Below are 14166 nucleotides of genomic sequence, written 5' to 3'. Positions count from 1 at the left end.
AGTTTTTCCGCCGGAATCACTGAATCACTGGACCTTTAACTCCGGATTCGTCGCTACCAGCTAGCTACAACAAAACGGACGCTGTGGTCTGGCTAATCATCCTGAGCTAGGCCCATCTCCCGGCTATCTACCTCTCTGTCAACCGGACGGGACCACCTAGTGTTGACACGGAGCCCCGCCGATCCTACACGACTGGTCTGCCGACGAAATCGTCTGATGTGGTTACGACGTTAACCACGAAGATTCCATCCATCTGCTAGCCCTGGCCCGCTAGCACACGCTAGCCGTGGCCTCTTAGTCACTAGTACTTCACCACCGGACCTTATGATAACTCAGCTATACAGCTGATATCTGCTGGACTGTTCCTTTTTACGACCCCCCCAGCCTAGCTAAACCTGCCAGCTAGCTACAACAAAACGGACGCTGTGGTCTGGCTAATCATCCTGAGCTAGGCCCATCTCCCGGCTATCTACCTCTCTGTCAACCGGACGGGACCACCTAGTGTTGACACGGAGCCCCGCCGATCCTACACGACTGGTCTGCCGACGAAATTGTCTGATGTGGTTACGACGTTAACCACGAAGATTCCATCCATCTGCTAGCCCTGGCCCGCTAGCACACGCTAGCCGTGGCCTCTTACTCACTAGTACTTCACCACCGGACCTTATGATAACTCAGCTATACAGCTGATATCTGCTGGACTGTTCCTTTTTACGGTACTACATCCTGTTTATGTTTAGCCTCAGCCCAAACATGGTTAGTTTATTGTTGTTTCGGTTATTTCTAATTGTACTATATCACTGTAGACCCCCCAGCCTAGCTAAACCTGCCTTAGATAGCTCCTTTGCCCCTCCCCCAATACACGCGGAGACCGACTCAATTGATGCCTCCAGCGATGCTATCTCTTTCATTGTTACCCAACGCTTAGGTTTACCTCCACTTTACTCATATCCTTCCATATCCTTGTCTGTACATAATGCCCTGAATCTTTTCTATAACACCCGGAAATCTGCCCCCTTTATTCTATGTACCCAACGCACTAGAAGACCAGTTCTTAAAGCCTTTAGCCGTATCCTTATTCTAGTCCTCCTCTGTTCCTCTGGTGATGTAGAGGCTAACCCAGGCCCTGCAGCCCTCAGTATCACTCCTACTCCCCAGGCGCTATCATTTGATGACTTCTGTAATCGCAAAAGTCTTGGTTTCTTGCACATAAATATCAGAAGTCTACTTCCTAAGTTTGAGTTATTCACTGCGTTAGCACACTCTGCCAACCCTGATGTTCTAGCAGTGTCTGAATCCTGGCTCAGGAAGGCCACCAAAAATTCTGAAATTTCCATCCCCAACTATAACATTTTCCGTCTAGATAGAACTGCCAAAGGGGGTGGAGTTGCAATCTACTGTAGAGATAGCCTGCAGAGCTCTATCATACTATCCAGGTCTGTGCCCAAACAGTTTGAGCTTCTACTTCTAAAAATCCACCATTCCAGAAATAAGTCTCTCACTGTTGCCGCTTGCTACAGACCCCCCTCAGCCCCCAGCTGTGCCCTGGACACCATATGTGAATTGATTGCCCCCCATTTATCCTCAGAGTTTGTACTGCTTGGTGACCTAAATTGGGATATGCTTAATACCCCAGCCATCCTACAATCCAAGCTAGATTCCCTCAACCTCACGCAAATTATCAACGAACCTACCAGGTACAACCCTAAATCCGTAAACATGGGTACCCTCATAGATATCATCCTGACTAACATACCCTCTAAATACACCTCAGCTGTCTTCAACCAGGATCTCAGCGATCACTGCCTTATTGCCTGCGTCCGTAACGGGTCCGCGGTCAAACGACCACCCCTCATCACTGTCAAACGCTCCCTAAAACACTTTAGCGAGGAGGCCTTCCTAATTGACCTGGCCCAGGTATCCTGGATGGATATAGATCTCATTCCGTCAGTAGAGGATGCCTGGTTGTTCCTTAAAAGTAATTTCCTCTCAATCTTAAATAAACATGCCCCATTCAAAAAATACAGAACTAAGAACCGATATAGCCCCTGGTTCTCCTCAGACTTGACTGCCCTTGACCAGCACAAAAACATCCTGTGGCGTACAGCATTAGCATCAAATAGCCCCCGCGATATGCAACTTTTCAGGGAAGTTAGGAACCAATATACACAAGCAGTCAGGAAAGCAAAGGCTAACTTTTTCAAACAGAAATTTGCATCCTGTAGCACTAACTCCAAAAAGTTTTGGGACACTGTAAAGTCCATGGAGAATAAGAGCACTTCCTCCCAGCTGCCCACTGCACTGAGGCTAGGAAACACTATCACCACCGATAAATCTACAATAATCGAGAATTTCAACAAGCATTTTGCTACAGCTGGCCATGCTTTCCATCTGGCTACCACTAACCCGGCCACCAACTCTGCACCCTCTGCTGCAACTTGCCCATGCCCCCCCCGCTTCTCCTTCACACAAATTCAGACAGCTGATGTTTTGAAAGCGCTGCAAAATCTGGACCCCTACAAATCAGCTGGGCTAGACAATCTGGACCCTTTCTTTCTAAAACTAGCCGCCGAAATTGTCGCTACCCCTATTACTAGTCTGTTCAACCTCTCTTTCATAACGTCTGAGATCCCCAGAGATTGGAAAGCTGCCGCGGTCATCCCCCTCTTCAAAGGGGGTGACACTCTAGATCCAAACTGCTACAGACCTATATCCATCCTGCCCTGCCTTTCGAAAGTATTCGAAAGCCAAGTTAACAAACAGATCATCGACCATTTCGAATACCACCGTACCTTCTCCGCTATGCAATCCGGTTTCCGAGCTGGTCACGGGTGCACTTCAGCCACGCTCAAGGTCCTAAACGATATTATAACCGCGATTGATAATAGACAGTACTGTGCAGCCGTCTTCATTGACCTGGCCAAGGCTTTCGACTCTGTCAACCACCGCATTCTTATTGGCAGACTAAATAGCCTTGGTTTCTCAAATGACTGCCTCGCCTGGTTCACCAACTACTTCTCAGATAGAGTTCAGTGTGTCAAATCGGAGGGCCTGTTGTCTGGACCTATGGCAGTCTCTATGGGGGTGCCACAGGGTTCAATTCTTGGGCCGACACTTTTCTCCGTGTATATCAATGATGTCGCTCTTGCTGCTGGTGACTCTCAGATCCACCTCTACGCAGACGACACCATTTTGTATACATCTGGCCCTTCATTGGACACTGTGTTAACAAACCTCCAAACGAGCTTCAATGCCATACAACAATCCTTCAGTAGCCTCCAACTGCTCTTAAACACTAGTAAAACTAAATGCATGCTTTTCAATCGAACGCTGCTGGCACCCGCCCACCCGACTAGAATCACCACTCTCGACGGGTCTGACCTAGAGTATGTGGACAACTACAAATACCTAGGTGTCTGGTTAGACTGTAAACTCAACTTCCAGACTCACATAAAGAATCTCCAATCGAAAGTTAAATCTAGAATCGGCTTCCTATTTCGCAATAAAGCCTCCTTCACTCATGCTGCCAAACATGCCCTCGTAAAACTGACTATCCTACCGATCCTTGACTTCGGCGATGTAATTTACAAAATAGCCTCCAACACTCTACTCAGCAAATTGGATGTAGTCTATCACAGTGCCATCCGTTTTGTCTCCAAAGCCCCATACACTACCCACCACTGTGACCTGTACGCTCTTGTTGGCTGGTCCTCACTACATGTTCGTCGTCAAACCCACTGGCTCCAGGCCATCTATAAATCACTGCTAGGCAAATCCCCGCCTTATCTTAGCTCATTGGTCACCATAGCAGCACCCACCCGTAGTCTGCGCTCCAGCAGGTATATCTCACTGGTCATTCCCAAAGCCAACACCTCCTTTGGCCGCCATTCCTTCCAGTTCTCTGCTGCCAATGACTGGAACGAATTGCAAAAATCTCTGAAGCTGGAGACTCTTATCTCCCTCAATAACTTTAAGCATCAGTTGTCAGAGCACCTTACCGATCACTGCACCTGTACACAGCCCATCTGAAATTAGCCCACCCAACTACCTCATCCCTATATTGTTATTTATTTTGCTCTTTTGCACCCCAGTATCTCTATTTGCACATAATCTCTTGCACATCTAGCATTCCAGTGTTAATACTATTGTAATTATTTTGCACTATAGCCTATTTATTGCCTTACCTCCATAACTTGCTACATTTGCACACACTATATATATTTTCTGTTGTATTTCTGACTTTGTTTTTTACCCCATATGTAACTCTGTGTTGTTTTTATTGCACTACTTTGCTTTATCTTGGCCAGGTCGCAGTTGTAAATGAGAACCTGTTCTCAACTGGCTTACCTGGTTAAATAAAGGTGAAATAAAAAAAAAATAAAAAAAAAAAAGTAGCAAAATGCTTGTTGAAATTCTCAATTATTGTAGATTTATCGGTGGTGATAGTGTTTCCTAGCCTCAGTGCAGTGGGCAGCTGGGAGGAGGTGCTCTTATTCTCCATGGACTTTACAGTGTCCCAAAACTTTTTGGAGTTAGTGCTACAGGATGCACATTTCTGTTTGAAAAATCTAGCCTTTGCTTTCCTAACTGCTTGTGTATATTGGTTCACATATGGTGTCCAGGGCACAGCTTGATGTGAGGCCTGAGGCAGTTGCCTCTTCTGCCTAATGGTAAGTCTGCCACTGACTGCTCCTACTCCCTTTGGCAACTACTTGCTTGTGTACCAGGGTTATAACAAATAATCAAATGAAAAGATTCCAAAACAAGACAGCTTTATTTATAATACATTTCAAACATTACAAGATTGCAAACATTACAACACATAGTACGTCATGACACTTAAGTTCAGGATCACAGTAGAATTTATAGGCTGGAATCCATTTGCTCAATATTGGCAAGACCTACAGATGAGAAATTGGACCATCATCTTGACATAGGGTGACTCAGCATCATTTGGCACATTAACGTAATACATTTAGCTGCACATTTGAAAAAAATCTAAATGTAAACATAGCATTCAAATTCCACTAGCAATTAGTGGTAGAAAGAAAATGGTATTGAACTCTGAGCAAGGTAAAAGTATTTCAGTAACAACCCCCCCCCCCCCCCCACCCCCGTTACAGGTACAACATCTTGAGTTTGCTTTTTAAGGGACTAACCTGTAAACATGCATAATCCCTTGAAGCTGTAAATTAAGTTAAATATGCTTGAATAAATACAGAACTGAATTAACAGCAAGACAAATAAATGTAGTCATGTCAACATACCAAATCAGTGTCCAGCTACTTAAAAGCACAAAACATTCCCTTTCTAAAACAGGTCTTAACATGTCTTTTATTTTATGAGGTAGAGGGAGACAAAATACCTGACACTCACAACAGAACATACTTTTTAGTTAGGAATTCCACTCAATACACAGCATTCTCACCAGAAAGTGACAAAGTGAAACCAAAAACCACTCTGATGTATCCGAAAAAAGCAACATGGTATCTCACATCCTAAGAGCACAAAAACAAATAACTATGCATCATATCTGGTGCAAAGAATTAACAATTGTTGAGTGAGACCAAAGTTTTCTGGCACCATTCCAGCTGCAATCATATGAATAAAACATGTATATTATATGAGCACCACAAATAGCTGCTTTCAGGGGGATTCCCTCGAGGCAGAGCACAACTACACCTCCGTTCAAATAAGTGACCAAATACTGTATCTCACAGGGTACATTTTGGGAACCAGTTCAGAAATACAGAAGGCCTACACCCAAGAGACTGTTACAGTGAGATATGCTGGTGTAGGCTAATCCAAGGTAATTAATTAGAAATTCCAAATATTGGGGTTGGGCATACCAGCTATACGCCCTCTTATTTGGTCCATTGACAAGTTGAGAAGAGCACCATGGAACTAAAATGAAAACCAGTCACACCGGTTGGAACAGAAACTCTCAGGGGGTGCCATTACATGTGCCTGTTGGAATGCACAGATTGGAACTTCTGATACAAAGAGCAAAAAAATCATGCAAGGTTAAAAACCGATGAGGCAACATCTTCATGAAAACATTTCTGTAAACTGTAAACACTTCAGACTGTGTAGTGTGGCAGTCACTCGACAGGTTCAGAAAAAGAGAGCAAACAGTTCACTGCTGGTAAACTAATGGCATAGGGTGTAGAGAATGGACAGACTTATTGCTGACATCGTTGCAAAAAGCTTAAAATGGCCCTGTCAGGGCAATGCAGCAATCCCTCCCCCCACAACTTAGTCGGTCTTGGAGCTCTTGCCAGTGTTACCGCCTTTGCCTTTCAGGTAGGTCTGATAGAAGAAAGAGGAGAAGAGGACCAGGTAGCTGAGGTACATGAGGGAACTCCACACAATGTTGTTCAGGTAGGAGTGGCAGTCCCCCTCCTGCATCCAGTGGTAGACCAGCCAACTGACCGTCAGCCCCATGGCCATCTGGGCGATCTGGAAGGTGGTGATGACCACGGCAAAGTGGCGTGGCACCCGGTAGCCGGTAGCCCGCACTGCGTAGTAGCTGTACATGAGTGCATGAACAGAGTAGTTCATGGTCATGAACCAGCCGCCTCCAGCCACCTGGTCCTTGTAGGAGTACCAGGAGTAGAGCAGCACAGTGACGTGGTGGTACCAGTGCAGGAAGATCAACCGCTGCTTACGGAGCACGATGAATGCCGTGTCACCTGTGGAGGCCATGGAGAGGACATATTTCAGGACCGGCAAAGTCATGGTCCCAGTCATGGTCCCAGTCATGGTCCCAGTCATGCAGACAAACATTTACTGCATATCTTCAATCAACGTCAAAGCATGGTTTACACACAAGAGAGACCAAGTAATATGGTTTGCCATAAATGAATTAGACTCATGGTAGGAGTGGACAAAATGCCAAGTTCAGACAGATGACTGCTAGTTCCAATCCCGGTTCTTACCCAGTTCCGGGGCTTTGCTCAGGACAAAGGCATAAGCCCAGAACTTGCTCACAGGCCCATTGTAGAAGCTCTGGTCACATATAGACTGTCTGAAACCGCTGGTGGAGAGGATATACAGCATGTACCATCCTGTTCGAATTGCTCCAACGATACTGCAATTAAGAGAGAAAGAGTTAAGCATTGCACTAGAGGGCAAGTGACAAAATAATCTAATCCAAGTGACATTAGCATTGCATCACAGCCTTGCACACAAGAGTATTTCACAGGGATGGTTTGTTGAGACATCACATTTTAGAAGGTTTTGTTTAAGGAACTCTGACCCACATTGACCACCATCCCATTAGCCAGAAAGTTAAACTCAAATATAACACCTGGCTGACACAGAGGGCATAGCTCGTGAGAATAGGCAGCCCTCCAACAATCAGGCTTAACCTCAGTTTGTGACATCAGTACTTTGAATGGAGAATTACTGAGAGCTGACATGTGCTAGAGTGTAAACCTAACCTTCTTTTAAAAAATGAAAGCCCCAGAGACATGATTACTGTAGGCGAACAGACCACTGCAAATTGAACCCAACTAATCCCCAAAATAAATTGTATTAAAAAATAAATATTTTCCTACCTTGATTACATTGAGACAATCATGTCTCTTTATTTGTGGGAATACTTGGAAACAGATTTCCTAAATTAAACCAATTTTTTGCTGAATTCCTGGTGATTTGACAGGCTTTTTATATAATTTTTTTTTATTGTGGGACGGTTTTGGCCCACCAGCCACCTGTTGCGGACCCCTGTTGTACATCTTCCATTCATTCAAAAGTCAGAGGCAAATGTGGGTGTTCTGTGCTTTAACTCACCTGAAGATGGCCAGGCTGAGTGACCACAGAACCAGTGGCCTGCGTAGATGAAGTTGAGGCCTCTCCTTCATGAGATGTTGGCCTCCAAAGACCAGAGCTGCATACAGGCCACAGTACACAAAGGCCTTGCTCCTGATGAGAGAAAAAAACAAATCAACCATGTCTGTCAGTTTCCTTAGATTGTGCTCATGACGGGCAAGGTTACTCAGCTGCAAAGGTATTTCAGTGATTGAGCACAACCTAAGTCTTTGCTGAAGTGACATTGTCGCATACCTTTACCATAAATAATTCTGTATTTAACATGACACACCCAGCTTGCTATGGTGATAAGTGAAATGTAGGCCTATTGACTAAAGCAATCTTGCCTGACGACTCAAACTGAAGTCTTCCGCTGCTCTGTTCGCTACATACTTGTCTGAGACTGCCATTGTTTAAGTCATTTGTTGTGACGTCAAAATGAGGGGTTTGTACAAAACAAAGTCATCAGCAATTGGATCATCTAATCAATCGGAGTATCAAATGCAATGACGAATTTTCCAAACGCCAATTCACCCATGCGTGTTATAGCTCTGGCCCAACCCATCGGCTTCGGGGACCAATCAGGTCAGAATGTTTGCAGATCCATACTCATCGCAGAGAAGAAACTGTGGGAGTGGGATCATTATGCCGATTATGTTGCAACAGAAACTTACTCCAAATGGAAAACGCAAATGAGAGTTTATATTGGACAAATTTAGGTAGGTCCCGCTCCATTTCATTTGCTTCCGTAATAAATACACTCCAGGCAAAAAGCAAACAGCCCTATAGCCACTTTAGTTTATATTCATAGCTGCAGGAAGTAGGGGTGCTGAAGCACACCCTGTAAAATCAGAATAAAATAATAATATTTTCACAAAAGTAGTGCACTTGGCCTTTACTAGTATTAGCGGACGATAGATGTCTGTAGCACAGGCAACAACAAAAAATATCAGCATCTCCACTTTGGCAAAAGAGGTAGCTGTATAATTAAGAAGAGTATCTTGCAGGATTCAGTAGTTGGAATTGTATGAGTTGTTGCCCTGTCCCTTTCTCTGTGATGGATCCAGAAAGAACAAAACGGTTATGGGCAAAGACAAAACAGCCACATCAAATTGAATATTTTTCTTGATCAAATGTCATGGAAAACCACTTTTTGTGCAGTACTAATTTACCATCCTTACAAACAACTTAAACGTAAATGTACATAGGCTTGTACCTGTGGACTTTCAATCACCATGAAGAAAAACAATGTACAATACTACCCCAAGCCAAACTACTTCCCGTGGCTATGTTGATAGTAGCTTGCTTGAAAAGAAGGTAAGTAAAATTTAAGTTTAAGAAACCATTACAATCTTTCTCTCTGCAGTCTAGCTGACTTTATTTTTTACTTTTCTACTAGAAAACCTGAGTAAACCACTACTAGATGTGGAAATTCTAATTTCAAATGTCAAGGCAAGAAAATAATGTGGCTGCTATATGAATAATGTGTTAAAGTACAGGTAACTGCCAAAATAAAGGATAATATGGTGTTGGGCCACCACAAGGCGCCAGAACAGCTTCAATACGCCTTGGCATAGATTCTGTCTGTAACTCTATTGAAGGGATGCGACACCATTCTTCCACGAGAAATTCCATAATTTGGTGTTGTTGTAAAACGCAGTCTCAGGCACAGCTTTAGAGTCGCCCATAAGTGTTCAGTTGGGTTGAGATCTGGTGACTTAAACGCCCTACACGCCTTTGAGACCCCTCTTTCAAATTCACAGATCTCTTCTTCTAGCCATGGTAGCCATTTTTATACATGACCTAAGAATGATGGGATGTTAATCGTTTAATTTTGTATACATCTGGCCCTTCATTGGACACTGTGTTAACAAACCTCCAAACGAGCTTCAATGCCATACAACAATCCTTCAGTAGCCTCCAACTGCTCTTAAACACTAGTAAAACTAAATGCATGCTTTTCAATCGAACGCTGCTGGCACCCGCCCACCCGACTAGAATCACCACTCTCGACGGGTCTGACCTAGAGTATGTGGACAACTACAAATACCTAGGTGTCTGGTTAGACTGTAAACTCAACTTCCAGACTCACATAAAGAATCTCCAATCCAAAGTTAAATCTAGAATCGGCTTCCTATTTCGCAACAAAGCCTCCTTCACTCATGCTGCCAAACATGCCCTCGTAAAACTGACTATCCTACCGATCCTTGACTTCGGCGATGTCATTTACAAAATAGCCTCCAACACTCTACTCAGCAAATTGGATGTAGTCTATCACAGTGCCATCCGTTTTGTCTCCAAAGCCCCATACACTACCCACCACTGTGACCTGTACGCTCTTGTTGGCTGGTCCTCACTACATGTTCGTCGTCAAACCCACTGGCTCCAGGCCATCTATAAATCACTGCTAGGCAAATCCCCGCCTTATCTTAGCTCATTGGTCACCATAGCAGCACCCACCCGTAGTCTGCGCTCCAGCAGGTATATCTCACTGGTCATTCCCAAAGCCAACACCTCCTTTGGCCGCCATTCCTTCCAGTTCTCTGCTGCCAATGACTGGAACGAATTGCAAAAATCTCTGAAGCTGGAGACTCTTATCTCCCTCAATAACTTTAAGCATCAGTTGTCAGAGCACCTTACCGATCACTGCACCTGTACACAGCCCATCTGAAATTAGCCCACCCAACTACCTCATCCCTATATTGTTATTTATTTTGCTCTTTTGCACCCCAGTATCTCTATTTGCACATAATCTCTTGCACATCTAGCATTCCAGTGTTAATACTATTGTAATTATTCTGCACTATAGCCTATTTATTGCCTTACCTCCATAACTTGCTACATTTGCACACACTGTATATATATTTTCTGTTGTATTTTTGACTTTATGTTTTTTTTACCCCATATGTAACTCTGTGTTGTTTTTATTGCACTGCTTTGCTTTATCTTGGCCAGGTCGCAGTTGTAAATGAGAACCTGTTCTCAACTGGTTTACCTGGTTAAATAAAGGTTAAATAAAAAATAAATAAAAATAATTCACTCAGGTCTCAGATAAGACGTAACATAGTAAACGTATATCCAGGACACTGAAATTAGTATGACATGTTACTTTTGGTATGTTACATAAGACAGAAGGTTACTTAAGACAAAAACAAAAGGAGGGTGGTCGCGGTGGATGTATAACATGAACATCTAGCAACCCAAAGGTTGCGTGTTCAAATCTCAGACAACTTTAGCATTTTAGTTAATTAGCAACTACATTGAACAAAATATAAACGCAACATGTAAAGTGTTGGTCCCATGTTTCATGAGCCGAAATGAATCCCAGAAATATTCCATACGCAAAAAAATCTTATTTCGCTCAAATTTTGTGCACATCCCTGTTAGTGAGCATTTCTCCTTTGCCAAGATAATCGATCCACCTGACAGGTGTGGCATATCAAGTAGCTGATTAAACAGCATGATCATTACACAGGTGCACCTTGTGCTGGGGACAAATGGCCACTAACATCTGCAGTTTTGTCACAACACAATGCCACAGACATCTCAAGTTGAGGGGGCGTGCAGTTGGCATGCTGACTGCAGGAATGTCCACCAGAGATGTTGCCAGAGAATCTTATGTTAATTTCTCTACCATAAGCTGCCTCTAAATTGTTTTAGAGAATTTGGTAGTACGTCCAACCCGGCAGACCACGTGTAACCGCGCCAGCCCAGGACCCCCACATCCGGCTTCTTCATCTGCGGGATCATCTGAGACCAGCCTCCCGGACAGCTGATGAAACTGAGGAGTATTTCTGTCTGTAATAAAGCCCTTTTGTGGGGAAAAACTCATTCTGATTGGCGGCAGGTAGCCTGGCGGGTAGTAGCGTTGGGCCAGTAACCGAAAGGTTGCTGGATCGAATCCCCGAGCTGACAAGGTTAAAAACATATCTGTTGTTCTGCCCTTGAACAAGGCAGTTAACCCACTGTTCCCCTGGCGCCGATGACGTGGATGTCGATTAAGGCAGCCCCCCTCACCTCTCTGATTCAGAGGGGTTGGGTTAAATGTGGAAGACACATTTTAGTTGAATGCATTCAGTTGTACAACTGAGTAGGTATCCCCCTTTCCATGGCTGCGCCCTTGCCCAGTCATGTGAAATCCATAGATTAGCCTAATGAATTTATTGATTTCCTTATATGAACTGTAACTCAGTAAAATCATTAATTGTTGCGTTTATATTTTTGTTAAATGTATGTATAATTATTTAACAGGTACTGTAGATGTGAGCGAAAATAGCTGTAAGTAGCAGTAGAAGTATTGTTATTCATTAGTTCACGCAAATTAGGGTAGGGATGGTAGGGGGGAGGGAAAAGTATAGAGAATATTTAAATAAAGGATATTAGAAATTATGCAAACAATTAAATTGATAGAACCTACAATCTTGGCTGCACCCCTGCCCAGTCATGTGATATCCATAGATTAGGGCCTAATGAGTTTATTTAAATTGATTGATTTCCTTATATGAACTGTAACTCTGTAAAATCGTTAATTGTTGCATTTATATTTTAGTTCAGTATACTTAACATGTTAACTAACCCTTCCCTTAACCCTTTTAGCTAACCCTTCACCTAGCACTTTAACCTAGTTCCTAACCCATAGTCTAGCTAACATTAGTCAGCTAAATAACATTAGCCACCTAGCTAACATTAGCAACAACAAATCGGAATACCTAACGTATCCAAATTGTAATTCGGCACATATCATACAAAATGGATGGACATCCAAATTAATACATGCCATACGAAACTTAACAAAACGTTAAAAAATTGAGTGTCTCGGGCTTACTTACAGAATAATACGAAATACTACGAGACCAAGTTGGTGTGGAAGAGACCGCTTTCAATATACTTTGTTTCCCTCATTTGTTTCCTTTATTTTGGCCGTTACCTGTAAATCGTATAATATGTGTCTTAGGCTGTCTCTAACTGTGTTGTCAAATTGTCATGACAGACGTGACACTGCAGTTTATGAAGTGATGAAGGGCTACACCTGACCAGGCTGTCCTGTTCGACCACAAGAGCAAGGTGAATTCATAATCATTTTGAAAACCAAACCATGTGATAACATAGCCTACTCACTCACCAGTTTTCCTGCATCCATTCGATAGCGACTCGCTCGTCGAATTGCTGTTCGAAACCATATTCGGAAAGTGGTACTTCATGATATTCAGTCTCATTCATTTTCGATCTTGCGCTCTCTCTAAAAGCTTTAACAGAACTAGGCTATGTAGAATTTATTATCTGGGATATAAATCCCCAGTAGATGCCTACCTAATGTTTGCTAGATTGAGCCTAAGTACACGCGTACAATCGTCTTGCTCACACCTCATTCCAATTACGCACAAATATAACCTTGTTATATACGGTCGTGCCCTGCCCTGCCCTCTCTCGTCTCACTGTCGGAGGATAGGCTACTTTGGGAATTTTGGTTTCGACCGAGGTCATAATAAAATGATTAACATAAGGAAAACTCACAGAACCAACACGTCTCAATAGCCTATAATTTAGTATTCAGGTAACTTTGTAAATTACACATAATTGCTTTGAATCTGCGAAAATGCTGCCTTGGACATAATTTTGCTAGATTGCTAGGATAGATCTGAATCTGTACAAAAGCTTTGACACAACAGGGCAAAACATAACCTGGCAACCCCGCAGCATTGACGTCATAAATAGAGATGACAGTTGGTTATTGCGTCAACGGGCAAGTTAGGCGCATAAAATAGCTCCAGAATGTTCAATTTCCAGCTAGTCAGCTATAGTAGTTTGCGTTGTAATGTTTACTCCTTGTATTTGAAAATTAGGCTATATTTTAAATCAAAATGGCACAGCACGCCCACAAGGAAAGGTGCAACATAAAGATTGTATTTGTGGCCTTTATTTTCTATGTCATTATGCCCGTTTATGCAAAGCCAACTCCTACAAATGTTTTGGCTTCATCTTCAGCTGGAGCACAGTACTTTGATCTACCCTGTTCAGAACAACCCAGATGTTACAACCCTGAAACCAACCAATTTTTTTAACACATTTTTTGGGACAATTTGAGAGTTTACTGGTGAACGATGAGACAGGAATCGCAAAGTTAGCCTAGACGTAGCGTTAACAGAGTGAAGTCAGAGAGGCAAATGCCTGAGCTTGAGTTGTGGCAACATTCAAAGTTTTTATCTGATTTCCCACAGATGGTAGACCAGGTAATGTGGACCAGTTGACTGACTAAAGGATATCCTGGACCCTACACAAATGCTAAAGACCCCCAGGGGCTTGTGAAGGCCCTAATTTATGTTCTACAGACTTTCAAGACTTTCAAGAAGCAAA

General features: G+C 43.2%; 1 protein-coding gene across 1 annotated transcript; it reads right to left on the bottom strand.

The window, feature by feature from the left end:
- Positions 1-4757: 4757 nt before the first annotated feature.
- On the bottom strand, positions 4758-13462 carry LOC311114770 (very long chain fatty acid elongase 6-like). The gene is made up of 4 exons (XM_084190003.1): positions 12935-13462; positions 7795-7926; positions 6939-7090; positions 4758-6692 (listed from the first exon to the last, which is right to left on the bottom strand). Exons 1-4 carry the CDS (start codon positions 13030-13032, stop codon positions 6256-6258), a joined length of 819 nt encoding a protein of 272 aa, XP_084046129.1. The 5' UTR covers positions 13033-13462; the 3' UTR covers positions 4758-6255.
- Between the last annotated feature and the right edge of the window lie 704 nt (positions 13463-14166).

The sequence above is a fragment of the Coregonus lavaretus genome, assembly GCF_964263955.1.
Source record: "Coregonus lavaretus genome assembly, contig: HAP1_SCAFFOLD_2832, whole genome shotgun sequence".
Lineage (NCBI taxonomy): Eukaryota > Metazoa > Chordata > Actinopteri > Salmoniformes > Salmonidae > Coregonus > Coregonus lavaretus.
Note: the sequence above shows the minus strand (reverse complement) of the source record. Positions and strands in the feature narration are given on the sequence as shown.

What these genes read in the sequence shown, in the direction of transcription:
- LOC311114770 (XM_084190003.1), bottom strand. Translation starts at nt 13,032, where the DNA reads ATGAATGAGACTGAATATCATGAAGTACCACTTTCCGAATATGGTTTC. An exon ending in GAATGGATGCAGGAAAACTG is followed by an intron (nt 7,927 to 12,934) that starts GTGAGTGAGTAG and finishes TTCTCTCATCAG; the next exon opens with GAGCAAGGCCTTTGTGTACT. An exon ending in GAGCAAAGCCCCGGAACTGG is followed by an intron (nt 6,693 to 6,938) that starts GTAAGAACCGGG and finishes TGGCCTCCACAG; the next exon opens with GTGACACGGCATTCATCGTG.